Raw genomic sequence first — 23,039 nt, forward strand, 5'->3', positions numbered from 1 at the left:
GAAGGCTGAAGATGTGGGGACTAGAGGGCAGAATAAATAGCCCATTGGCTGTGGACGTGCAGCATGAAGGGGGCAACGGTTATGCTACCAGCCCCTCCCAATTTCCCAGAGAGGGTGGGGGAACGGATACCACTGAAAATAGGATGGAATTATGAAAAGCACACACATGGTGAAACACCAGACACATTTATAAAAGGTGCACCTTATTCCTTAACAGTAGGGTACTTTAACTGCTGCTTTCTTGCCCAGAGACTTGGGTCCATCAGGCCCTGAGTCACCATCCCGCCTCCCCCCTCCACACCCAGGCCTCTGTCCTCTTGTCCTGGTCCCTACGGGTCTGCAGCTGCCCCGAGGTTTAGCCTGGAGAATGGAGGCCTGGGCCTTTTGCCGGGGACACGGGCCATACTTGAGCTGTTCAATGTCCTTCTCGTATCGTCTCAAAAGCTCTTCTTTTCTCTGCAGCTGGTTCTTGAGTAGGGTGATCTTATCAATCACCAGGTAGAGGTCTCTTTGTCGAAGCTGGTGGACTCTCTCCCTCTCTTTTGGGGAGAGGTGTTTCATGGACACGTGACCTGACATACCTTTGATGTTCATCATAGTCTCGAGGGTTTTGCTCATATCCAAGTACTACGAGAAAGCGTTTCACAGGTAAGAGGCCTGGCCCAAGACCGCTGGTGGCCACTTTGAGGAGGCAAACATCTAATTCTGTTTCATTCATTTTCTGCAGTTGCAGAGAAGAAACACATGCTTTGCAAATGAGTGCATTTGGGGCTTTTAGTATGACTTTCATTTTCCCCCGCATCCATTTACACTATGCCATTTTGAGAACTGGTGGGGGGCGGGGAATGACAACAGATATAAACATTCATTCTTACTACCCAGTCTTCCAAGGAATTGGGCTCTGCAATTTCCAGCCCATGCTGGGATAGGAGATGGGTCTCGTGGAGCTACTGTAACAACTAAACATGTATGTGAGGTTGATGTGTAAACTATCTGCAGGGCACGCAGGTTTGGACAGGAGGGGACTGATGCTGGGTATACCTACCAGCTTTTCATTAAGATCTAAAGCCTCAGCCACATCTGTTTTCCATAACTTCTCAGTGGCCATGATGGACCCTGGGCTGGAAAGGCCATTTTGAGGCTGAAATAAAAAAAAAGAAAAAAGTCTCTTGGCATTCCATTATGATTTTCTACATCCAGAAGAATAACCCGAACAATAATGGAAGAACTGGAAAGTTACTAAAGAATAATTTGAGAGAGTTAATTTTTTTAACATCTTTATTGGAGTATAATTGCTTTACAATGGTGTGTTAGTTTCTGCTGTATCAAAAAGTGAATCAGGGCTTCCCTGGTGGCGCAGTGGTTGAGAGTCCGCCTGCCGATGCAGGGGACACGGGTTCGTGCCCCGGTCCGGGAGGATCCCACATGCTGCGGAGCGGCTGGGCCCGTGAGCCATGGCTGCTGAGCCTGCGCGTCCAGAGCCTGTGCTCTGCAGCGGGAGAGGCCACAACAGTGAGAGGCCCGCATACTGCAAAAAAAAAAAAAAAAAAAGTGAATCAGCTATACGTATCCATATATCCCCATATCCCCTGCCTCTTGCGTCTCCCTCCCACCCTCCCTATCTCACCCCTCTAGGTAGACACACAGCAACGACCTGCTCTCCCTGTGCGATGCAGCTGCTTCCCACTAGCTATCTATTTTACCTTTGGTAGCATGTGTGTGTATATATGTCCATGCCAAGAGAGTTGGTTTTAAATCCAGTCTGACTCTGTGAACTGCTTTCTTTATGACTGTGCTCCTACCCCTTCAGCGCACGACTGCCTTTGAAATGATGCATCACTTGTGCCGTTCTTTGGCCACCGTCTCGTCTGTCTTCCCTTTAGGCCAGTGGTTCTCAACCGGGGGTGACTCTGGCCACCCTACCCCCTCCAGGACATTTAGCAATGCCTGGACACATTTGTGGTTGTCATAATTGCTGCTGGCGTCTAGTGGGTGGAGGACAAGGATGCTGCTAAACACCCCACGATGCATAGGGCAGTCTCCCAAACAAAGAGTTACCTGGCTCAAAAAATCAGTACCGCTGATGTTGAGAAGACAAGCTCCAGAAAAATGGGCACCATGCGGCTTTTGCTCACTATCTCCCTCCTTGTGCCTAGCATGGCACCTGGCAACGAGTGGTGCATAGTGGGCATGTTTGTTGAATGAACGAATGAAGGTTAAGTGGAAAATAGCCTCCCTCCTTTTTATTAAAGGAATCTCTTTTCTGTGCAGCAGAAACCATACCCTCACAAAATTTGGCCCAACCTTCTCCTAGCTCTGGAACCTGGTGGGTGGGCATCACTTCAGACCCTTTCCAGAGACAATGCAGATAGTGTTTGCAGCTGCATCTCCCTAAGACCCCAACCAGCCAGCTGGCTGCTGGAAGCCCAACTGACTGCATGGAAAGGCCACCAGACTGAATAGGGGACCTGATCTGAACGACTACAAATAACCATAGTAAGCCTCCTTAAAAAATAAAGTGGCTTTTAATGCTTGCCATGAGCCTCTCTTAGCCCTAGCATTTGTTGGCACTACCTGAAAACCTCTGAGATTAAAAACAAAACAACTGGCGGCACCGCCCAAGTACCCAGGAGGAAGGCACGGGCCCTCCCTGCCTGAGGGATTAGAAGTCTAAAGTGGATGAACACTTAGTGACCATCTTGTTGGAGACCCTCTTCCTACGTGGTATCTGAGACTCAGTGGAAATGTAATTCTCTGTCCAAGGTCACACAAGGCAGCACCAGTGGAACCAGAAGTCTGGGCTCTGGACTTACCATATGTTTCTTCAGTCATTCATCACAGAATTATTGAACACCTACTAGACTAGATGCTGGAGATGTAATGCTATCCACTTATCTCAATACCACGTTTAAAAAACCTATCTTTTGGACCCGGAGGAAGATGGCGGAAGAGTAAGACGCGGAGATCACCTTCCTCCCCACGGATACACCAGAAATACAGCTACACGTGGAACAACTCCTACAGAACACCTACTGAATGCTGGCAGAAGACCCCAGACCTCCCAAAAGGCAAGAAACTCCCCACATACCTGGGTAGGGCAAAGCGGAGAGATTCCCGCACAGAGGATCGGTGCCGAGCGGCACTCACCAGCCCGAGAGGCTTGTCTGCTCGCCCGCCAGGGCAGGCGGCGCTGGAAGCTGAGGCTCGGGCTTCGGTCAGAGCGCAGAGAGAGGACTGGGGCTGGCGGCGAGAACTCAGCCTGAAGGGGGCTAATGTGCCACAGCTAGCCGGCAGGGAGTCCGGGAAAACTCTGGAGCTGCCGAAGAGGCAAGAGACTTTTTCTTCCCTCTTGGTTTCCTGGTGCGCGAGGAGAGGGGATTAAGAGCGCTGCTTAAAGGGGCTCCACAGACGGGCGCGAGTCACGACTGAAAGCGCGGAGCCCAGTGACGGGCGTGGGACGCTGGGGCTGCTGCTGCCGCCACCAAGAAGCCTGTGTGCGAGCGCAGGACACTGTCCACGCCGCCCTTCCGGGAGCCTGTGCAGCCCGCCACTGCCGGGGTCCCGGGATCCAGAGACGGCTTCCCTAGGAGAACGCACGGCGCGCCTCGGGCTGGTGCAACGTCACGCCGAACTCTGCCGCTGCAGGCTCGCCCCGCACTCTGTGCCCCTCTCTCCCGCCCGGCCTGAGTGAGCCAGAGTCCCCAAAGAGGCTGCTCCTTTAACCCTGTCCTGTCTAAGCGAAGAACAGACGCCCTCCGGCGACCTACACGCAGAGGCGGGGCCAAATCCAAAGCTGAGACCCAGGAGCTGTGAGAACAAAGAAGAGAAAGGGAAACCTCTCCCAGCAGCCTCAGAAGCAGCGGATTAAAGCTCCACAATCAACTTGATGTACCCTGCATCTGTGGAATACATGAATAGACAACACATCATCCCAAATTGAGGAGCCAGGAGTCAGTGCTGGGCCTCTGAGGTGGGAGAGCCAACTTCAGGACACTGGTCCACAAGAGACCTCCCAGCTCCACATAATATCAAACGGCGAAAATCTTCCAGAGATCTCCATCTCAACACCAGCACCCAGCTTCACTCAACGACCAGCAAGCTACAGTGCTGGACACCCTATGCCAAACAGCTAGCAAGACAGGAACACAACGCCACCCATTAGCAGAGAGGTGGCCTAAAATCATAAAAAGTCCGCAGACACCCCAAAACACACCACCAGACGTGGACCTGCCCACCAGAAAGACAAGATCCAGCCTCATCCACCAGAACACAGGCACTAGTCCCCTCCACCAGGAAGCCTACACAACCCACTAAACCAACCTTAGCCACTGGGGACAGACACCAAAAACAACGGGAACTACGAACCTGCAGCCTGCAAAAAGGAGACCCCAAACACAGTAACATAAGCAAAATGAGAAGACAGAAAAACACACAGCAGGAGAAGGAGCAAGATAAAAACCCACCAGACCTAACAAATGAAAAGGTAATAGGCAGTCTACCTGAAAAAGAATTCAGAATAATGATGGTAAAGATGATCCAAGATTCTATTTCCCAGATCCAAAATCTTGGAAATAGAATAGACAAAATGCAAGAAACAGTTAACAAGGACCTAGAAGAACTAAAGATGAATCAAGCATCGATTAAAAACACAATACATGAAATAAAAAATACTCTAGATGGGATCAATAGCAGAATAACTGAGGCAGAAGAACGGATAAGTGAGGTGGAAGATAAAATAGTGGAAATAACTGCTGCAGAGCAAAATAAAGAAAAAAGAATGAAAAGAACAGAGGACAGTCTCAGAGACCTCTGGGACAACATTAAACGCACCAACATTCGAATTATAGGGGTTCCAGAAGAAGAAGAGAAAAAGAAAGGGACTGAGAAAATATTTGAAGAGATTATAGTTGAAAACTTCCCTAATATGGGAAAGGAAATAGTTAATCAAGTCCAGGAGGCACAGAGAGTCCCATACAGAATAAATCCAAGGAGAAATACGCCAAGACACATATTAATCAAACTGTCAAAAATTAAACACAAAGAAATCATATTAAAAGCAGCAAGGCAAAAACAACAAATAACACACAAGGGAATCCCCGTCAGGATAACAGCTGATCTCTCAGCAGAAACCCTACAAGCCAGAAGGGAGTGGCAGGACATAATTAAAGTGATGAAGGAGAAAAACCTGCAACCAAGATTACTCTACCCAGCAAGGATCTCATTCAGATTTGATGGAGAAATTAAAACGTTTACAGACAAGCAAAAGCTGAGAGAGTTCACCACCACCAAACCAGCTTTACAACAAATGCTAAAGGAACTTCTCTAGGCAAGAAACACAACAGAAGGAAAAGACCTACAATAACGAACCCAAAACAATTAAGGAAATGGGAATAGGAACATACATATCGATAATTACCTTAAATGTAAATGGACTAAATGCTCCCACCAAAAGACACAGATTGGCTGAATGGATACAAAAACAAGACCCATATATATGCTGTCTACAAGAGACCCACTTCAGACCTAGAGACACATACAGACTGAAAGTAAGGGGATGGAAACAGATATTCCATGCAAATGGAAACCAAAAGAAAGCTGGAGTAGCAAGTCTCATATCAGACAAAATAGACTTTAAAATAAAGACTACTAGAAGAGACAAAGAAGGACACTACATAATGATCAAGGGATCGATCCAAGAAGAAGATATAACAATTGTAAATATTTATGCACCCAACATAGGAGCACCTCAATACATAAGGCAAATACTAACAGCCATAAAAGGAGAAATCGACAGTAACACAATCATAGTAGGGGACTTTAACACCCCACTTTCACAAATGGACAGATCATCCAAAATGAAAATAAATAAGGAAACACAAGCTTTAAATGATACATTAAACAAGATGGACTTAATTGATATTTATAGGACATTCCATCCAAAAACAACAGAATACACATTTTTCTCAAGTGCTCATGGAACATTCTCCAGGATAGATCATATCTTCGGTCACAAATCAAGCCTTGGTAAATTTAAGAAAATTGAAATTGTATCAAGTATCTTTTCTGACCACAATGCTATGAGACTAGATATCAATTACAGGAAAAGAGCTGTAAAAAATACAAACACATGGAGGCTAAACAATACACTACTTAATAACGAAGTGATAACCGAAGAAATCAAAGAGGAAATTAAAAAATACCTAGAAACAAATGACAATGGAGACACGATGACCCAAAACCTATGGGATGCAGCAAAAGCAGTTCTAAGAGGGAAGTTTATAGCAATACAATCCCACCTTAAGAAACAGGAAACATCTCGAATAAACAACCTAACCTTGCACCTAAAGGGTGCAAAAAAAAAAAAGGCAAAAAAACAAAACAAAACAAAAACAAACAAACAAACAAACCAAAAAACCAAAAAAAAAAAAAAGAGAGCTTAAATCAGCCAGAGAACATTCCCCAGCTTAGAGAAGCAGGGACACCCAGGTCAGCTACATCCTCGCGCCCCGTTAAGATCCCCAATCAGAACCTGGGCCTCAGATGCTCTTGTCTGTATGTTAAGAAGAGTTAAAGAGAAGCTCTCTCCCTCCATCCTCGAGGAATGACACAAAATGCCTCCAATAACCCCACCCTCTATTTTGCCTCACTCCACCCTCTCGGGGCAGAATCAGTCTAAAATTTTCATATTTACTCAAGTTAATGACAGGAACCTGATACACCACAGGCTGCAACCTCCACATTTCAAGAATCAAATAAAACGTTCACCGCCCCACCCCCCACCCCGGAGATGTTCTGTGTCAACACTGTGCATTAGCATCACTGTTACTAACCTTATTTTTTGTCTTGTTAAAATATTAATATGAACCACTCCCAGTAAGCAGAGCAGGAACTTATTCAATGTTTTATTACCTTAAGAAAGTTTTCAGACACATCGAAAGCATATGCCACCAGAAAACACGTTACACTGTTTATACTGGGTAAGTCGTGCCCAGCAGAGAGCCGTCAGGTTCTGAGAGCTGGGAGTAGGCAGAACATGCATGTGGCCCAACACATGGTCTGCAGGGTAAGGGGGGATGGGATGGGGTCAGAACAGGCCTCCTTGTGACATCTCTCAGGTAACTCATCTGTTAAACCTAAAACGGGGGTCATTCTAGCCGCCCATAAGTGCGAGATGGGTTCTGTAAAACCTTTTATGCCCTTTGGAGGATACGCCAATCAAAGGTGACCACTCACTTGGGAGCGAACTAGAATGTTCCATTTCCTTACCACGTGAACCCAATGGGGCATGCTGGTAAACCTGGCCATCGGTGCCCTGTTACTTCAGGTCACTGCAGCAGCTCCCTTCCAAAACAAGAGGAGGAAGAGAAAAGGCACGCCCACGAATGCGTTTCTCCGTTTACATCCCAACCTGCCAGAAAGCCCACAATCCTCTGGGCTCCCAGGCCACCTGCCCCGAGCCCTGGTATCCAGGATACCGCATGAAGCTGCTGCTCTTTTAGCAGGCCCTCACTAGCCAGACTTGAGTGGACGGCTGCAAGCTAATGAGTTGTGTGCCCCAGCCAGGGAGAGGCCCTGTCACGTGGCTCTGGGATCAGGTCTGAACGCCACCAACTGCTGTGCACACATCAATTTACTCAACCCAGGGTTTATTTGCTGTGACAATCATGGCCTTCACCTGGAAACCTTCATCACTACTAGGGCAGATTCAAGGGTACCTAGAAATGAAAGGCCGTCCAAGCTGGTGGGTAAGTCAACTCTCTTCTCCTGGAAGATGGCAGCAGAGGCAGCAGTAGCCCCACGGCCAGGTCAGACTTTTTGCCACGGGCTGTCCTAACTCAACCACGTTGATACCACTATTTACACAGTGCTTCTCATTTCCCCAGATGAGGACGTCTTCTGTCACCCACAGGAACCCAGGAGATAGCAGGAAAGGAAGGTAGTACTATCCTCATTCAACACTTGGAAACTGAGGCCCAGAGATATTAAACCCCAAGTTCAACATGAAGTACTAGACCTATAACTCAGGTCTTTGGTACCTGGTCAGCTGGGAAGATTCAAAAGGCCCAAGAGGGCCCCAGTTAGAGGGATGCAATCCAGCTGTGACGAGCATCCCACAGGCCTTCTCTGTTGGGGGTCAAGTGGGCTAACTACACTCTCCTAGCTAGGAGGGTGATGGCCTCTAAATGGATGGCAACCATCGCCACCAGCACTTTCTCTAACTGAAAGGTGAAGAGGCGGGGCGAGTCTGTCGATGCAACACATTCCTTGGTTTATTTTCTCCGCTAGAAATAAACGGGAGTGTCTGAAGGGCAGCCCAGCCATTCCCGAGCAAAGTCAAACTGCTTTTGTCGGACAGCTCTCTGTTCAGCGGCTATAAACCGAATGCCATTACCCGCAAAATGTAACCATAAAGGCCATAAGCCCGACGTTGTTAGTTAATTAAATGCCTCATTAACTTTTTTAAAAACATGACTTATTCAATTCATAGAAAATTTAACCATCACCGCTAAAGGCACAAGCATGTGGTTGCACACTGGCGTTTCAGCCTAAGAAATAGAAGACTTTTTCCCAGGAGGGAAAGGTTTGAGGTCTTTGGCCACACAAGTGATCTATTTAACGCGGATCTGAAGCCAGAGTGTGTTTCTAAACTTCCAGAACCAGATTATCATGACATAAAGCTCAGACAGCCTTTATAGTGCACATGGTATCTTTGGCTAAGCAGAAGAAAATAACCAAGAATGCTGAAGACAAAACTACAGGAAAACCCTCCCAAACCACACCCTTATCTGCTTAAGCAAACTGTCCTTCAATTTGAAAAGGTTGAAGCTGCCACATCTCCCAACTGGGCCATCATCCCAACATTTAAAATTCTGCCCAGAGAAATCCCAGAAAGTTGGATTCAAAGTTGAAAGCGTTCGTCTACTTGTCACAATGTTCAGCATCAACACTGGTGATCTGTGGAATCTACATATTGAAATTTACATTTGAAGAAAAAAACAAATCCGACCCTAAACATTCCCAAGGCTTCCTGTGCAATCAAAGGCCAGGTAGCCTAAAAAAGGATGGATCAAGTGCCCCTTGGTCCAGGCCTCAGAGCCACCAAACCAAAATGGAAACTGTCTTAGAGGACCAACGAGGGTCTTTTGACGTCTCTGGTCCCAAAGGGAGACTGCTGGAAATGATGCCAAGTTCACAGGTGGGGCTCGGAGCCCCGCCCTCCACGGCGGGTGCAGCAGCACCCCGCCCCCCCATCTCCAGCATTTGCTGGAAGCGGGAGTCTACTTTCTCAACCCTAACCCAAAAGTTGGGGTTGGGAGTCTCCCCCCCAACTCCAGCGTTTGCTGGAAGCAAGGAGACTATTTTCTCAACCACGGGGGGTCTAGCTCCACACTATGTGCAACATCTGCTCTGTCCTCCTAGGCGCCCGCTCTCAGCTCTTGGGAAACCAACTGGGTGCTCCTTGGACTTCACCTGCAAGTAACTGCGCTAACTACCAGAAAGTGCTCTCTAGCTAATGGAGAGGTCTCCAAGAGACGTGTAGATATAAACAACAGCACATTCAACCCACAACAACAACAAAAAACACCCCCAAACTAAGCATAGCCCTAGTGCTTCCAACTTCCCACCCACAGTCATGCCTTAGGGCCAAGGCAGGCACACTTCCAAGGGCTCACGGCACTATGGACCGGGGTGGGGGGACACGACGGGAGACGGGGGACAGGGGCACAGAGCTGGCTGAGGGTGTGGGCGCCAGGGCTCCGGGCCAGCCTGGGTCCTGCCACCCCAGTGCTCAGCCACACCTCCACGCTCGCCTGCTGAACCGCGTTTTACTGTCACCATTCAACTCCCAGAGGGCTGATGCCAGCACAGAAAAATGCCTTTGCCCTGTGGGCTATTACATCACAATTGCTACTGACAAGTATGGTGGGGGAACTGCACAGGGCAGAGAGAGTCATCTGTCTTACAGAGGTTTTGAACTGTCAAAAGGGCAATTCCAGTGTGAGCCAGTCTTGCTGAGGAGCGTGGTGGGCTGTGGAGCACTGCTGGATTGCTACCTGTACGGGTATCAGCTAACCCCTCTGAGGCTCAGTTTCCTCATCCGAGAGTGGGCTAGTACGCGTTACTACCAAGTGAAGATGTTAACAGGGTGAAAGGAGTTACTACAGATCACACGGGCTTAGGCAGATATCAGCTATCTTTCTATGTTGCTCTAGCAATAGAGGCCATCACTGTCATCAGCCGTGCTGGGTTGGGATACAGCAGTGTGGACAGGGAGTTTTGTGCAAGGTTCAACCCCTGCTCCCCGCCCATCAGCCCTCGGCTCCCGTGCCCTCTCAGAAAGAGACTGCTCAGGTCTGCCCCACTCCCATCCCTACTCTGCACAGACACTACCCACCCGCTACCCCACAGGGGCATCACTCTGCCCCAAACAGCACAAGTTAGTAGAGCTAATAACTACTCTCCTACTCTCTTTCTTGCTATTCAGATTCCAAAAGGGCTCATTAAAATTCCCCTGGTCGCCAAGCCCTGGGTTAGGTCAGATTTTATATCAGAGATAAGTGAGCCAGACTGGCCGAAGCAGCCTACCTGCCTGAACGGGAACGGAACATCAGAGAGGCCTGCCTTTCTTTTCACACCACGACTGAACAAGCCACCAAAGAGCCTGCAGTGTGAGCGGGAGCCAACGCAAACACCCTGCTGGAACACCCAGCCCAGCCCGCCACGTGGAGGGGGCTGGGCTCTGAGACACGCCCCCCATCCACAGCCAGTGTGTCCCCCACCCAAGGAGCAGAAGCCAGCGGATCCTGATCCAGGGCACCCACAAGGATGCTCACCTCATAGCCAAGCCGGGAGGCCTGCTGTAGGAGGGTCTCGCCCGCGTTCTTATTGACAATAAGTCTCCGCGCTTCCGGTGGCATCGGGCGGGACTGGGTGGTCTCTGGAGGGGAGCTTGAGCATGTCAGCTGCGAGGCCTGGGAAGCTGGTAACAATTGCTGCAAACAGTCCAAGGGCTTCTGGTCCTGCTTGGCCGGCGAAAGATCATAGTCGGAACTGGGCTCAGGCCGCTTTCAAAATCTCCGGACGGTCACCTATCACGAAACCAGGCAGCGCACACATTTCAGGCTGTCCTTCCACCACCCGCCTGGTTCGCCTCCTCCCTGAGTTACAAACCTGAGTGGAGGAAAGCACTTTTCCTCCTCTCTGTCTGGGGGAGGCGGGGCGCGAGGAAGGGGTTGCATTTTTACTCGCTGGAAACTTCACCGCCACCCAGGAGACACGTCCCCTAGGAAGGGGCAGGGACGTTTTGGGGGGAGGGGTTCAGGAAAAGGAAAGCTTTGTCCCCAGAAGCAGAGAAGCAGGCAGGCGGGATGTGCCTGCACGGGCCCGGGGGGCGGGGGAGAACCAGGGCCAAGAGGTACCTTGCCATCCGCATTGTCCACCTAGGAGTCCCCTGGCAGCGGCAAGCCCCGCCTGGGCTCCTGAGGGATCAAAGGCTTGGTTTTGCACGGTTGCTTCGCGGATGGTTTCTCGCTGTTGTCGGTGTATTTCTGCGGCAGGGGCGAAGGCTGCCGATCCATTTCTTCGTCCATGCACAGCACATCTGTCAGGGGGAGAAGCAGCGGGCGTTACACAGTTGTAGCCGGTGAGGAGAGAAAAGCCCATTGTTAGCACTGATCGTTGGAGCAGCTTCAGTTTTTAAAGATATACCAATTATGTTTTCAAAGCACTAATATTTTAATTATCCCACATTCAACCGGCAAATAGGCTAACCCACGAAACGCCAAATGGCAAGTCGCTTCAAAGGGCCGCAAGAGAGGGCAGAAGCCAGCCCTTCGTGCGCTCCCGTCCCCACCCGTGGGGGGCCTGGGTGCTCGGGACAGGGCGACTGCGGACAGCCTGAGGCTGGAATGAGGGCACTGACAAGCGCCCGGGGTCACCCAAGACTTCCCTTCCTGCCCAGCCGGGCTGGGTGATGAGGAGCAGCCCAGGAAGTCAAGCTCCCACCTCACTGTCCATTCCATAAGGAAGTGTGCAGGCTGAAAGGACCTCAGGAAGAAAACTCCCCGCTCGCCACACGCTACTCTTGTCAACTTGGATGGCGCTCAGGTCCCCTCCAGGGCCGTTTCCCACAGAGGGCGGGTGATCCAACCTCCAGGAGTGCCCCCCGCCCCGTGCGTACCTTGTTCATTGTCACTGCATTTAAGGGACTCCTCCAACCAGCTGCTGTTGCTTTTGGCCTCTGCCCTTTTCCTGCCAGGTTTCTCTTCGGAGATGCTATTGCCCTGGGGGGTGACCGCAGGCTGAACCGCCTGGGTCACTTCCTTCCTGCCCTGCCGGCCAGGTTTGCTCTCTGCTCCCGACGTTCTCTAAGGTGCAGCAAGCGGCGCTGCTTTCTGGGATGGAGCCCTGTTAATTCAATGCACACCTCAGGTTGGTCAGCTCACTATAATGTGGCTCTTCTAAGTGGTTAGAGGAACTGTTTGTCATTTCCCTCTCAGGCCAGTCAGCTAATGGACAAATAACTACAAATTAAAGAAGAAGCCCCCCAGGGCGGGGGGGTGGGCCGAACAAACTGTCTTACACATCACTAACAGGGGTGGGGGAGGGGAGGGGTGTGGTCACTGTGTTGGCTGGAACTTGTCACCAAGTCTCGGGAGGGGGCCTATTTGCCTTTGGCCACCTTTGGGCTCCAGCCCCGGCAACTGGCTTTGGGGGGGTGGGGGGTGGGATGGGGGTGGGGGGTGGGGAGGTGTGAGTGGCTCCCCCCAGGGATCCAGGGTGGGACTGGAACTTTCCACTGCTCCGCTCCAGGACTTCCGTAGGGTGCCCTGCGGGCCCGAAGCCAAACCGAGCTCACCTTTGGAGACCCGTCTCCGCTTGGCTTTCAGCAGAGAGTCCTCCGGGAGCACAGTGGTCTCAGTGTGGTTCCTATTGCCAGACACCTTGCGCTTTCTGTTCAGCCGGAGGGTGGGGCTGCGTGACGCGTCCGGGGCCGCCTGGTCGGCGGGGGACTCTCTGGGGGGCTCCGTGTCCATGTCCTCAGGAAGATCACTGTCTTCTGGGGCTTCGAAGGGGTCAGGTTTGCTTCCATCATAACACTCCCCTAGGGGAGGGGAGACAACCCGGAAAGGAGGGAACAAAGGTCACCAGGAGCAGGCAGGACCCCCACGCCCAAGGCAATCTGCTACCAACAGACCACCCCCCTTTGGAGACCAGGGGCCTCACACGCCGCAAGCACAAAACCCTCAGAAAGACGTCCCAAAGGAAGGACAGCTGAACACAACCAGCAAAGAAAGCACAAAATGAGGCGCGTAGCCCACTCACAATCCATCCTTCAAGGGTCAAGGTGAGGCATCTACACCATCCGTCTATAGGCATGTGAGATCACTCCCTAACTGCTTAACTCTCCAAGGTGGCTTACTTTTAAAGGGGGGGTGAGTGACCTCACAGTAAGATCCAACCAATCAGAGCGGAGCTACAAATGACTATGGAAACAGCTGCTAGTCAACAAAAAAGGCTGATGTCATCAAGAGACCAAATAGCCCCCAACTGCCATCTACACAGACATAGCACCAATGTTCACTTGGGTCAGCAGGGGTGAGGGTGAAGAAAAAGGGTAGGGAAAGAATGGTGGGAGGCTGGGAAGCTGGGGAGACCAAGGCAAGAGGAGCCTGGCAAAGGGAAAGGAAAGGCTTCCTGGTGCACACACAAGGGTCAAGGGCAATTTCAAAGAACTCAACCAGATTGCTACAAGTCCGTCTGTCCTCTTTCCACACCCGTGGGGGGAAAAGCATTTCACTGCCATCGAGGGGCTGCTCCTAGTTCCTGTCTAGGAAGAAGGCCCTCAGTGACACCAGTCACCCACCTGGCACGTCTCCACGCCTTCCTTCCCAGGCAACAAGCATCTAAGGACATTTCAAAGACAAGACTCCAACCCCCTTCATGGGGGGTGGGGGGTGGGGGGGTGGCGGGCAGGGCTGAACTGCTCACACCCCAGCTCCGCCTGTGTTGCTCCTGCCCCCCTGCTCAATCTAGCATCCACTTGGGGCTTTTCCTCCAATCACCCCAGCCTAACATCACTCCTCACTTTTGCTCTAGCCAAAGAAACAGTTCAACTGCTTTGCTAGTCACATTGTTTCTAACACACAAAAAATTCCATAATGATCACTGTGCTGTTAAAGAGTTCCCCGAAGATGACCCTGTGTCCATCACCGGCCGGGGGTGGGGGTGGGTGTATGAGTTTGGTATTTCATTAACACCTGAGCTAAGCTCCCACAGCCCGTTTTTCTAGATGAAATCATGGACACACCCCTCACATGCTGCTCGCATTCCTCCTCCTCTCCCTAGACCACTTCAAGTATCACTCCCACTTCTGCCCAGCCGGCTGGTCCCCTGATCAGCCTCTCTTGGGGGGCATTCCCAGCATTTAATGGCAGCCAGTTGTGGGGATGAACCTAACCCTGGCCTGGGCTAGCCTGACCTGTGTTCTCAATGGTGGAACACACTTAGCTTTTCTCCAAGGGTATCCCAAGGTGGGAGAGATCCCCATCTACTCTTGCCAGAATGGTGGAATCACCCCAACCGCGAGGGTCTCCTGTCATGGCAGCAGGAGAAACCCCAAACTCCTGGCCTGTGCTTACAGGTGATGCAGCCCAGGCTACCGCAGGCCCGGTGAAGACGGCGTGCTGCAACTCTCACTCCGGCTGCTCTGTGACCCTCTTAAACACTTGCGCAGGAATGGCGCCACTTTACAACTCGGCCCCCTTCACTTGTAAAGTGCGAATGTTATTGCTAGCCTCCCTCCAGGGTGGGCTTCATAATCACGGGCCGGGCTCAGCACAGAGAAAGGCTGGAAAAATCCCTTTAACCAAAAGATGCCAAGACTTTCAGACCAGCCTGAATCTCAGGCCTGAAACGTAGGAAATTTTAAGAGGTGAGCCCTGCTGGTTACACCATTGGACTTCTCTGGTCCAATCAGCCTTCCCTAAAAGCTCCGTGGGAGGGGATCCATGGAGGAATGGAAGGGCTACCTTAAGAACCCCCATGTCCAATTTGAAAGTTTCTTTTTCCAAACTAGGTCCATCCACCCATCCCCCAACCCCGGAGCCTTTTAGGGCAAAGACCTCAATTCCCCTCAGCTAAGGCCCCCCAAGACCTTACGCTAGTGTGACCTTACCCAGGCCAGTAATAACCCTGAAGGACACCCACCCCGACTGCCCAAGATGCCCATGGCCACCAGCTATGGGGTAGAGGCTCCGTGTCACTTGGAGCTTCTCAAAGACTGTTCTAACCACGACCCACAGGAGGATGACCCTTGAGGGCAAAGGAGTTGGGGAGATAAATAGATACACGGGGATCCTAACCATCAGGCTTTGCCATCATTGCTACTTTTGGCCCTTCTAAAAGTGGGAAGCCATGTGCCCTTGGTCACCCAGTCTAAGCAAGATGTGAACGTGGTCCCTGCAGCATGGTCCTATGACTCACAGCACATATATCCCAAATTCATTATGGTTGTACCATAGCATCACCTCACAGAAGCATCACCACAGCAACATTTACAAGTCACTGTGGCAGCAAAGCACCCTCACCACTGTTGAGCCATGCCCAGTGAGGCCTAAACAAGGTGAGAGGGTTCTGAGTCGCTGTAAGGCTCCCCAGGATTAAAATCCCCTTCTCTGTAGCTTAACTATAATAGCACCTCCAGTCAGGGCTAACCTTGTTCAAAGTTAAACCCGCTACACAAGGAGTGCAGGGGATCTCTGTTCCAAAGTAGTTTACAAACATGCAGGTGCTCAGCTGGAAGAGAAGTTCCCTGAGCAAAGAAGTTTCATGAAGCCCCTCAACTGAGGCTTCCTCCAGCTCCTGGCCAGGCACTGCCACTGAGCAGGTCCTAGGCCTGTCCCAGCCAAGTGGCTGGCAAGGGAGATGGTTACTCCAAGTTTGAGAAGGAAGGGACCAATGCCTCCTTGCCCCGCCCCATCTTCAAATGCCACTGAGGGTTCCTAGTGATGAACTTCCAAGTCTGAGGAACCTCCAAACTCATTTGGTGAACTTCCAAAATAAAAATTTCACTCAGCCACCCATGTGATCATAAAGAATAAATGAGTATCTCAGCCACTGTGTTTTCAAGTTAATTTCTTTTTTAAACAAGCCCCTAGCAACAAGATGCACCCGCACCAGGACAACCAGGGCCGCGCAAACAGCACCCACCACCTTAGAAGCTCCTGGGCCCTCCATGAGTAGGGGCTGCCTCAGAAGGGGGAAGGCATCTTGAAGGCATCCTGGACCCTCTCTGTGACCCCTGCCCGCCCCAAATCCCCGCCCCAGCTCCCATGTGCTCACAGCTCGGCTCTCGGCCACACCGACACCCATGAGAAGGACCTGAGCCCATATCAGCTCAAGACATGATGGCCCAAGAACAAGAAGGCCCATTCATATCCAGCTGAATGGAATGAACACCTGCTGGGCCTTGGACGTGGAGGCCGCAGTAAGAACAGTGGCCCCTTCAGGTGACCTTTCTTGACCAGCTATTTACAAACCCCACGTCTCTACAAGACAGAGGGTGGGTGGGGAACCCACCTTCGTTGCCCCAACCTTTCAAACGGAGCCCCTCACCTTCCCCAACCCTTCTCCTGACCTCCCATGGTGGCCATTCATGGCTCACTGGGCCACGTCCCGGGTGCTCCAGGAAGAGACCCGTCGGTCGGTCTGAGATTGGAGGCAGGCGGTGGGGGGAGGGGGCTTTCGGAATCATCTGGGGCTCAGGCCCTGCTCCCCATCAGCCACACCGAGTTCTCGTCTCCACGCTCAGCAGGAAAGACTGGGAAGGATGCACACAAACGTCTCTGGGAAGAAGGGCGGGTGAGGCCACTGAGACGTGAAGGGCAGCGGCCACCCTGGGTTTGGCCACGTTGCTGGAGAAAAGGGCAAAAAGACTCGAGGCCGGTTACCTGCCCGCTCCCTTCCTCCAGCCTACCTCACCGTCCACCCACAACAGGCAGATCCCCTCCTCAGAAAAGTGCATCCCCGTGAACTTGGCCGTGCCCACTTTTATCACATCTCTCTGACAAACTTCCCCAGGAGCTGAGTTATGAGGCCACTCAGGAGGGTAAGGGTTGCGTGTCAGCTGTGAGCACAGGCAAGGAGGCAGGCCTTCTTGCTGCTTCACTCCCGGGTGGCCTGGACCCTCCGTTTTTCATTCCAATCCCGAGGGGGAGGAGCTCGGAATCGTCTACTCCAGGCACATCAAGAGCCCCATCCCTCGGGTAAGGCCGCCACTGACTAGCCCCAGAAATCCCCTTCTACGGGAGCCACGTGGGACACACCGGTCCCGCTGTGGCTTACCCAGAACCCTGGCCACAGGCCTTTCTCTGACCCCAAACATAAGCTGGGGGAGGGCAGTGCTCCAAGCAGCACAGAGAAGCACACGCTGCTGCTGACCACAATTCTCCCGAACTGCATCAGGCACCCACGACCTAAGCGTGCGGGCGAACGCCGACCCTACGACCGGGTCCAAGGGCCTGGGCCTCCCAAACGTGCCCACCACCCCCGACTGTCCCGTCTCAGGAGGATTGCACGCCCACCCTGTCCTCGACGTTCACCGAGGTGCCCTCACTCACCATCACCGGTGAGGTTTCTGGGGTCCGGAGCAGGCTGCAGGCCACAAGCACGCACACTGAAGAAAGCGGGAGAAAGACCTCCACTTGCTGCCAACGCATCTCATTCGCCCAGGAAGTCTCGAGGGCCAAGCCCGAAGTCAACCCCAGTGGGGGAGCAGCTGATGGGACCGCAGAGTGTGACTCGAGGCCAACACGAGCTTTCTCTCCAGTGCGGCCTCCAGAACAGAACACACCCGTCTGGTGGGAAGAACGGCCTCGTTGATCCCACGGCCTGGGAGCGTGGTGTCAGCTCCTCCTGACTGCAAACGAGCCTCCACAGAACACAATGATGCTCAACTCTCTGGGGCCTTCATCAGCCCTCATCGCACTTGAACGAAACCTCTGCCTCTGGAGGGAGAATCCGAGTACTCTCCACTCCCTCCCACAGGAGACTGTCACTCTGGAGGGTCTGGCTCTGGCTGCAAGTGTCATCCCACTGCTACCAAAAACCCGTGTCCGTACCTGCTACACAACAGAACACATACCTGCTACGCCGGAGGTCCTGCACTGCCATTCCTCTGCTCTACTGTATCAGACTATTACTAACTACAGGACTAGCATTGCTCCGGAAAAAGGAGACGCGTGCCAGGAAACAGCATTTCATAGGTGCTTCACTCCTGGATGCCGCAACGCTCCAAAGGACAACCAGCCTTGCAATCCACAGCTGGGAAGGGTGGCCAGAGCAGCCCGTTCTCCGAACAGCCAGCACCCAGACGCTGGGCCGTCGGAAGCGTACTGCTTCCTCTCACCTCCCTCGGCACTGGGAGCGGAACCGCCCCGTTCCCACCGACGTGGTACCACACGCGAGCCGCCTGGGTTCACTTACATCTCTCACTGTCGTTCTGGTCGGCAATGGCCTCCTCCGGGGCGACCGACTTTGGCTTTTTGTGCTGACTTCCTTTCAGCCTTTCCCAGTCAGCGGGGCTGAATTTGCGCACCTCGGAGTCTTTGGTCGTGGGGTGGCCACCTTCTCGCTCTTTCATCTCCAACTTTGAGAAGCGCATCACTGCACGCTACAAAGAGAACGGAGATGGAAAAAAGACACACCTTACCACCAAAGCTATTTCACTGCCCTTACCTTAAAGGAAAGTATCTTCAAAGAAAAGTTTGCCCAAAACCAACCACAATTTATGATACAACTGAGATATTTTAAAATTAAACGATAAAAACGTAAGAGTGTCTATGTGTAACCAGTCACACACTCTTTCTTCGTAAAGCCATATGTATGTAGAGATATATGTGGTGTGTATGTAAAGCCATACATACACTGTGGCATACAGACAGACATTCTCTTTCGAAGGTAAATAAAACAAAACAAAAACACAACGCAAAGAAAGCGAAACAAAAACACAACAGAAAAGAAAACAAATGCACAGTGAATAAAGATGACCATGGCCCACAAACTTCCCTTTGTATATTTGGAAATGAAATTTAACTCAAAAGGTTTATGGAAGATTCTAGTAATAAAAATTTGAAGAACTGACCTCACAGTAAGCAGCGGGTAGACATAAAATACTGTCCTCTTGTAATCCTTCCATCTATGTAATTAAAATGGGCACTCAATGGATCATTTAGATAACTTCATCCATTTTTATAAGCATAAACCAATTTTTTTCTTAACATTGCAAAACAATTTGTCTTTGTGTTTTAATTAAAAGTAAAATATCTTAAGGAAATTCCTATACAACATCTATCATTCACTAGCAAGTTAAATACATACTCTATCCCTTTAAGCAAGGTTTGTGTTTTTGTTTTGTTTGTTTGTTTGTTTTTTGGGTGGAAAAAAAAATTGCACGAATCTCACAGACATGCGGCCGCTACACACCTCCACCAAGTATCACGTAAGGCATTCTAAGCAGCGCTTTTAGGTATATTTGTTAACGTACAGTAACGGCAGAGAAATCAAAGCGATTGATAGGTAAATGTCATGCAGTCTTCTAGACATCCTTCGCAATAATTAAAACTTCCGTTATCAGCATTCGAGTGGAGTTCGCTTAAAATCTACAGAATAACTTCAAGTATCCACTTACGTCCCCTTACTGGACACATTTCAAACATTTCAATTACCCTAAGCTTCATTAACCAAATCAGCCCGGTGTCCTGCCCTATCATACCCCCGGCCCCCTCCTCTTCACACATTAAAAAAACCTGACAACTGGTCAGGCTCCTGAAATTCAGGTTGGGGGGGCTCACCTGCAATGCCCGCTGCTCCCGGCCAAGCTGACTGGAGTCTCCGTACAGTCCGGTAGCGACACACTTGAACCGGTCACCCACGTAACCAGCGGAGTTGGCGATTCTCTTTGCCAGCTTAGATGGCTTCGGGTTCAGAACTTTGCCATCGGTTGATCCTGCCTCGTAAGCTCCGTCTTTCGTGTAGGTGGGGGTGACGTCCACACTCGGTGGGGACTGCCCACGCAAAACGGTTTGGGATCCTCTTGGGTTTTCCCGAACGTGACCGCAGAGCCGTCGCTCCCCAGGGTCGGCTCCAAGAATGGAGTCGAGACCGGCGTCGCCAGGTTCTCCTTGTTGGTTACCACTGGAACATTCTCCTTGCTGAAGCCGGAAACTGGCTGGCCCGGAGCCTGTTTGAAAGTATAGGCTTCGTGGAAGTCACTGATGCGCCCCAACTCCTCTCTCAGGGCAATGAAATCCCGGTGTGGCTGTAGGGCCACATTTTACTTTTTTATTTTTAATATATGTTCACATGTTTCCATAAAGGATCCAAGGTGGCCCATAACGTAAGGACACACAATATTAGCTTTAAAAAAACATGAAAAAAAAAAAAAGGGAAATCATGATCCTGGAAATGGGTTGCATCCTTTTAAGGGGTGAGAATAACAGAATGAGTGAGCCAAAGATTTGGGAAAGGATCTCACATTTCCAAATGTCCAAATCTTAAAATTGCACCAAGTGGGAATGTAGCTGTGGCAATATTAACCTGAGAGAGCTCTATGATCGTTTTCTTTACTCATCACTTGGTTGCAAGGTTATAAATGACAGGGTAAGTGAAGGAGGGCAAGTAGACAGATAAGAGTCATTTCCTGATTCTCAAAAGAAGGGGCATCACCTAGGGAAGGGGACTCCAAAACCCTACAGGAATCGTCTGGATATACTAAAGTTTCTAGGTGGCAAAAGTATCTCATTTGACCCTAGGAGCCAAATGGAACTTAGAAAAGTAGTGAAAAGCTACTCAACTGAATGCAAGTCATATGACTAGGAGCATGTCAGTGAAAAGTTCAAGGGAAGATGCTGTGGAAGAGCAGTTCACCTTGTGGTTGAGCATCCTCAGAGCGTGCAATGCGAGGTGCAGTACCTGCTCTGTCTCACAGGGACCCTCCAACCTCTAAACGCATCTCTCCTGGGAAACTGAATTCAAAGAGTCAATTTAAAAAAAAGAGAGGGCTTCCCTGGTGGCGCAGTGGTTGAGAGTCCGCCTGCCGATGCAAGGGACACGGGTTCGTGCCCCGGTCCGGGAAGATCCCACATGCTACGGAGCGGCTGGGCCTGTGAACCATGGCCACCGAGCCTGCGCGTCCGGAGCCTGTGCTCCGCAATGGGAGAGGCCACAACAGTGAGCGGCCCGCGTACCACAAAAAATAAATAAATTAATTAATTAATTTTAAAAAGATAAAAGTCTCTAGTAGAGAAATTTTATCAGAGCCTAGTATTAAGAGCTGTAGAGCCACAAGTTTCCCACGATACAGCCTTAGCAGAGGCTGTTAAGGCAGTGACAGAAAATTTGTACCGAGGGAAATAGCAGAAGAGTTTGCCTACAATTCACGAAAAGGATCCCTGCACTTGGCCTGAAGGAAATCAGCAAAATTTGTAACAGCTTGTGTATTTGTATGCGGGATTGAGAATGAATTTCATTTTTTAATTTCTCTGAATTATCACATAAGATTCAGAAGATGCTCTCTCTGCCTAGAAGCCACCCCACTGGGATAACTATGCCTACGGAGTGCCTTTGCCTATGACTCCTACTTGCTAACAGACTGGCAGCCTGGCCCCAGGGCCTGGTCGCTGCTCCCAGTGCAATGGTGGATATGGTGTCAACGGTTGCAAAATCAAAGCCCCTTACATCCTCTCCATGCCTCTGTCCCACCCCCAACCCCACTCACCATTGATGTTCAGGAAGGGGAAGGTGTCCTGGATGGGAACGTGGTGCTGTGACTGGTCCAGCTCATCTTCCTCATCTTCTTCATCCACACCATTATCTTTCTCATCCCAAGGAGCAGATCCAGTGGATCCTACCCGAGAAACACACACACACACACACACAAAGGTCAAAAGTGAGGCGCTCACGTTGCACTGTCATCCCTGCAGCTGACCCACTGTTCAAGCTAGGCACTGCCAGCACAGAGGTTCCTTGGGTTCAGTGTGCACCCTCAATGCCAAAGAGTGGGAACCAAGGGTGTTCACCCCACTCCCAGCTCCTCCTACGGAGCCCCAGTGCAAGCTCTCATCCCCTCCCCTATCCAGGAGCTGCAGACCCTACTCCCTTCTCCTAGAAATCTTTTAATTCCTACTCTAAACCCCTTTCCACACATTCGCATCCCTTCTAAGGACCCAAGGAGCACAGCTTCTCTCCTTTATAAGCTTAATGTGAAGACAGACCCTTCCCTCATGGCAGAGCCTCACTAGATTCACTGGAGGTCAAGTCTAAATTATCTGGCTCTTAGTCAGAACTGGCTAAACATTGAGTAAATATAGGGATCAGGTGGTATTCTCCTAGGAAAAAATACCATACAAATTAAATGATCACTTACCCATCATTTATAAAGAGAACTTAATAGCCTTCATAATGTCATGGCAATTGATTCTTACAACAGCCTTTGAAATATGCAGGAAAGATGAGAACCCAGATTTTATAGTGGAAGAAGCTGAGGCTCAAAACGTTGAATGACTTGATTCAATGTCCCACAAGTAGTGAAATGGAAAGACCGAGGTTTATAACTCAGACCTTCTAAGTTTTAAGCCCTCCTTCTTCTAAACTACCTGGCCTCTCTTCTCAGTGTTGAGTCCCAAGAGAAGTTATTTTTTATAGAACTCAATACCCCCTCTTCTTTCTAATGCTTTACTGTTCCACTGGGTGGGCAGGAAGACTGTGCTGAGTTTATATCTTTTGTTCTCTGGGTTCTTTCTAGGGACAGCATTTCTTGCTTTATTTACCAGTCTTCAACTTTGTAAGCGAGGCGACTTTCAAGTCGACTATCGCTTTTAGGGTCCAGCCCGGAACTTGGCACACTGTCCACCTTCTCCCCAGCAGCTGGGGCCTCACCTGGGTTAATGATAGAGCCCTGGGGCTGGGAGATGTCACACACTTGATATATCTTCACTGGGTTCATGGGCACCTCCTTGGTGCCGTCGTACATCAGGTTG

The 23,039-nt window shown here is 50.6% G+C and overlaps 1 protein-coding gene, 1 long non-coding RNA gene and 1 pseudogene across 3 annotated transcripts in view; 1 reads left to right on the plus strand and 2 right to left on the minus strand.

Moving 5' to 3' along the window:
- LOC308611519 (centrosomal protein of 78 kDa-like) overlaps positions 1-23,039 on the plus strand; it is a 739,857-nt pseudogene that overhangs the window by 477,669 nt on the left and 239,149 nt on the right. The gene's annotated exons all lie outside the window — the stretch shown is intronic.
- On the minus strand, positions 6,488-20,009 carry LOC308611513 (BCL-6 corepressor-like; the record flags this gene model as incomplete). The annotated part of the gene is made up of 4 exons (XM_081260256.1): positions 19,854-20,009; positions 18,487-18,673; positions 12,860-13,105; positions 6,488-6,498 (listed from the first exon to the last, which is right to left on the minus strand). Exons 2-4 carry the CDS (start codon positions 18,662-18,664, stop codon positions 6,488-6,490), a joined length of 435 nt encoding a protein of 144 aa, XP_081116382.1. The 5' UTR covers positions 18,665-18,673; positions 19,854-20,009.
- Positions 20,123-22,153, minus strand: LOC308611525. The gene is made up of 3 exons (XR_014014937.1): positions 22,080-22,153; positions 21,779-21,983; positions 20,123-20,418 (listed from the first exon to the last, which is right to left on the minus strand). It is a non-coding gene; the product is annotated as an uncharacterized lncRNA (long non-coding RNA).

Source organism: Mesoplodon bidens (genome assembly GCF_964165515.1).
Source record: "Mesoplodon bidens genome assembly, contig: HAP1_SCAFFOLD_120, whole genome shotgun sequence".
In the NCBI taxonomy this organism is placed as follows: domain Eukaryota; kingdom Metazoa; phylum Chordata; class Mammalia; order Artiodactyla; family Ziphiidae; genus Mesoplodon; species Mesoplodon bidens.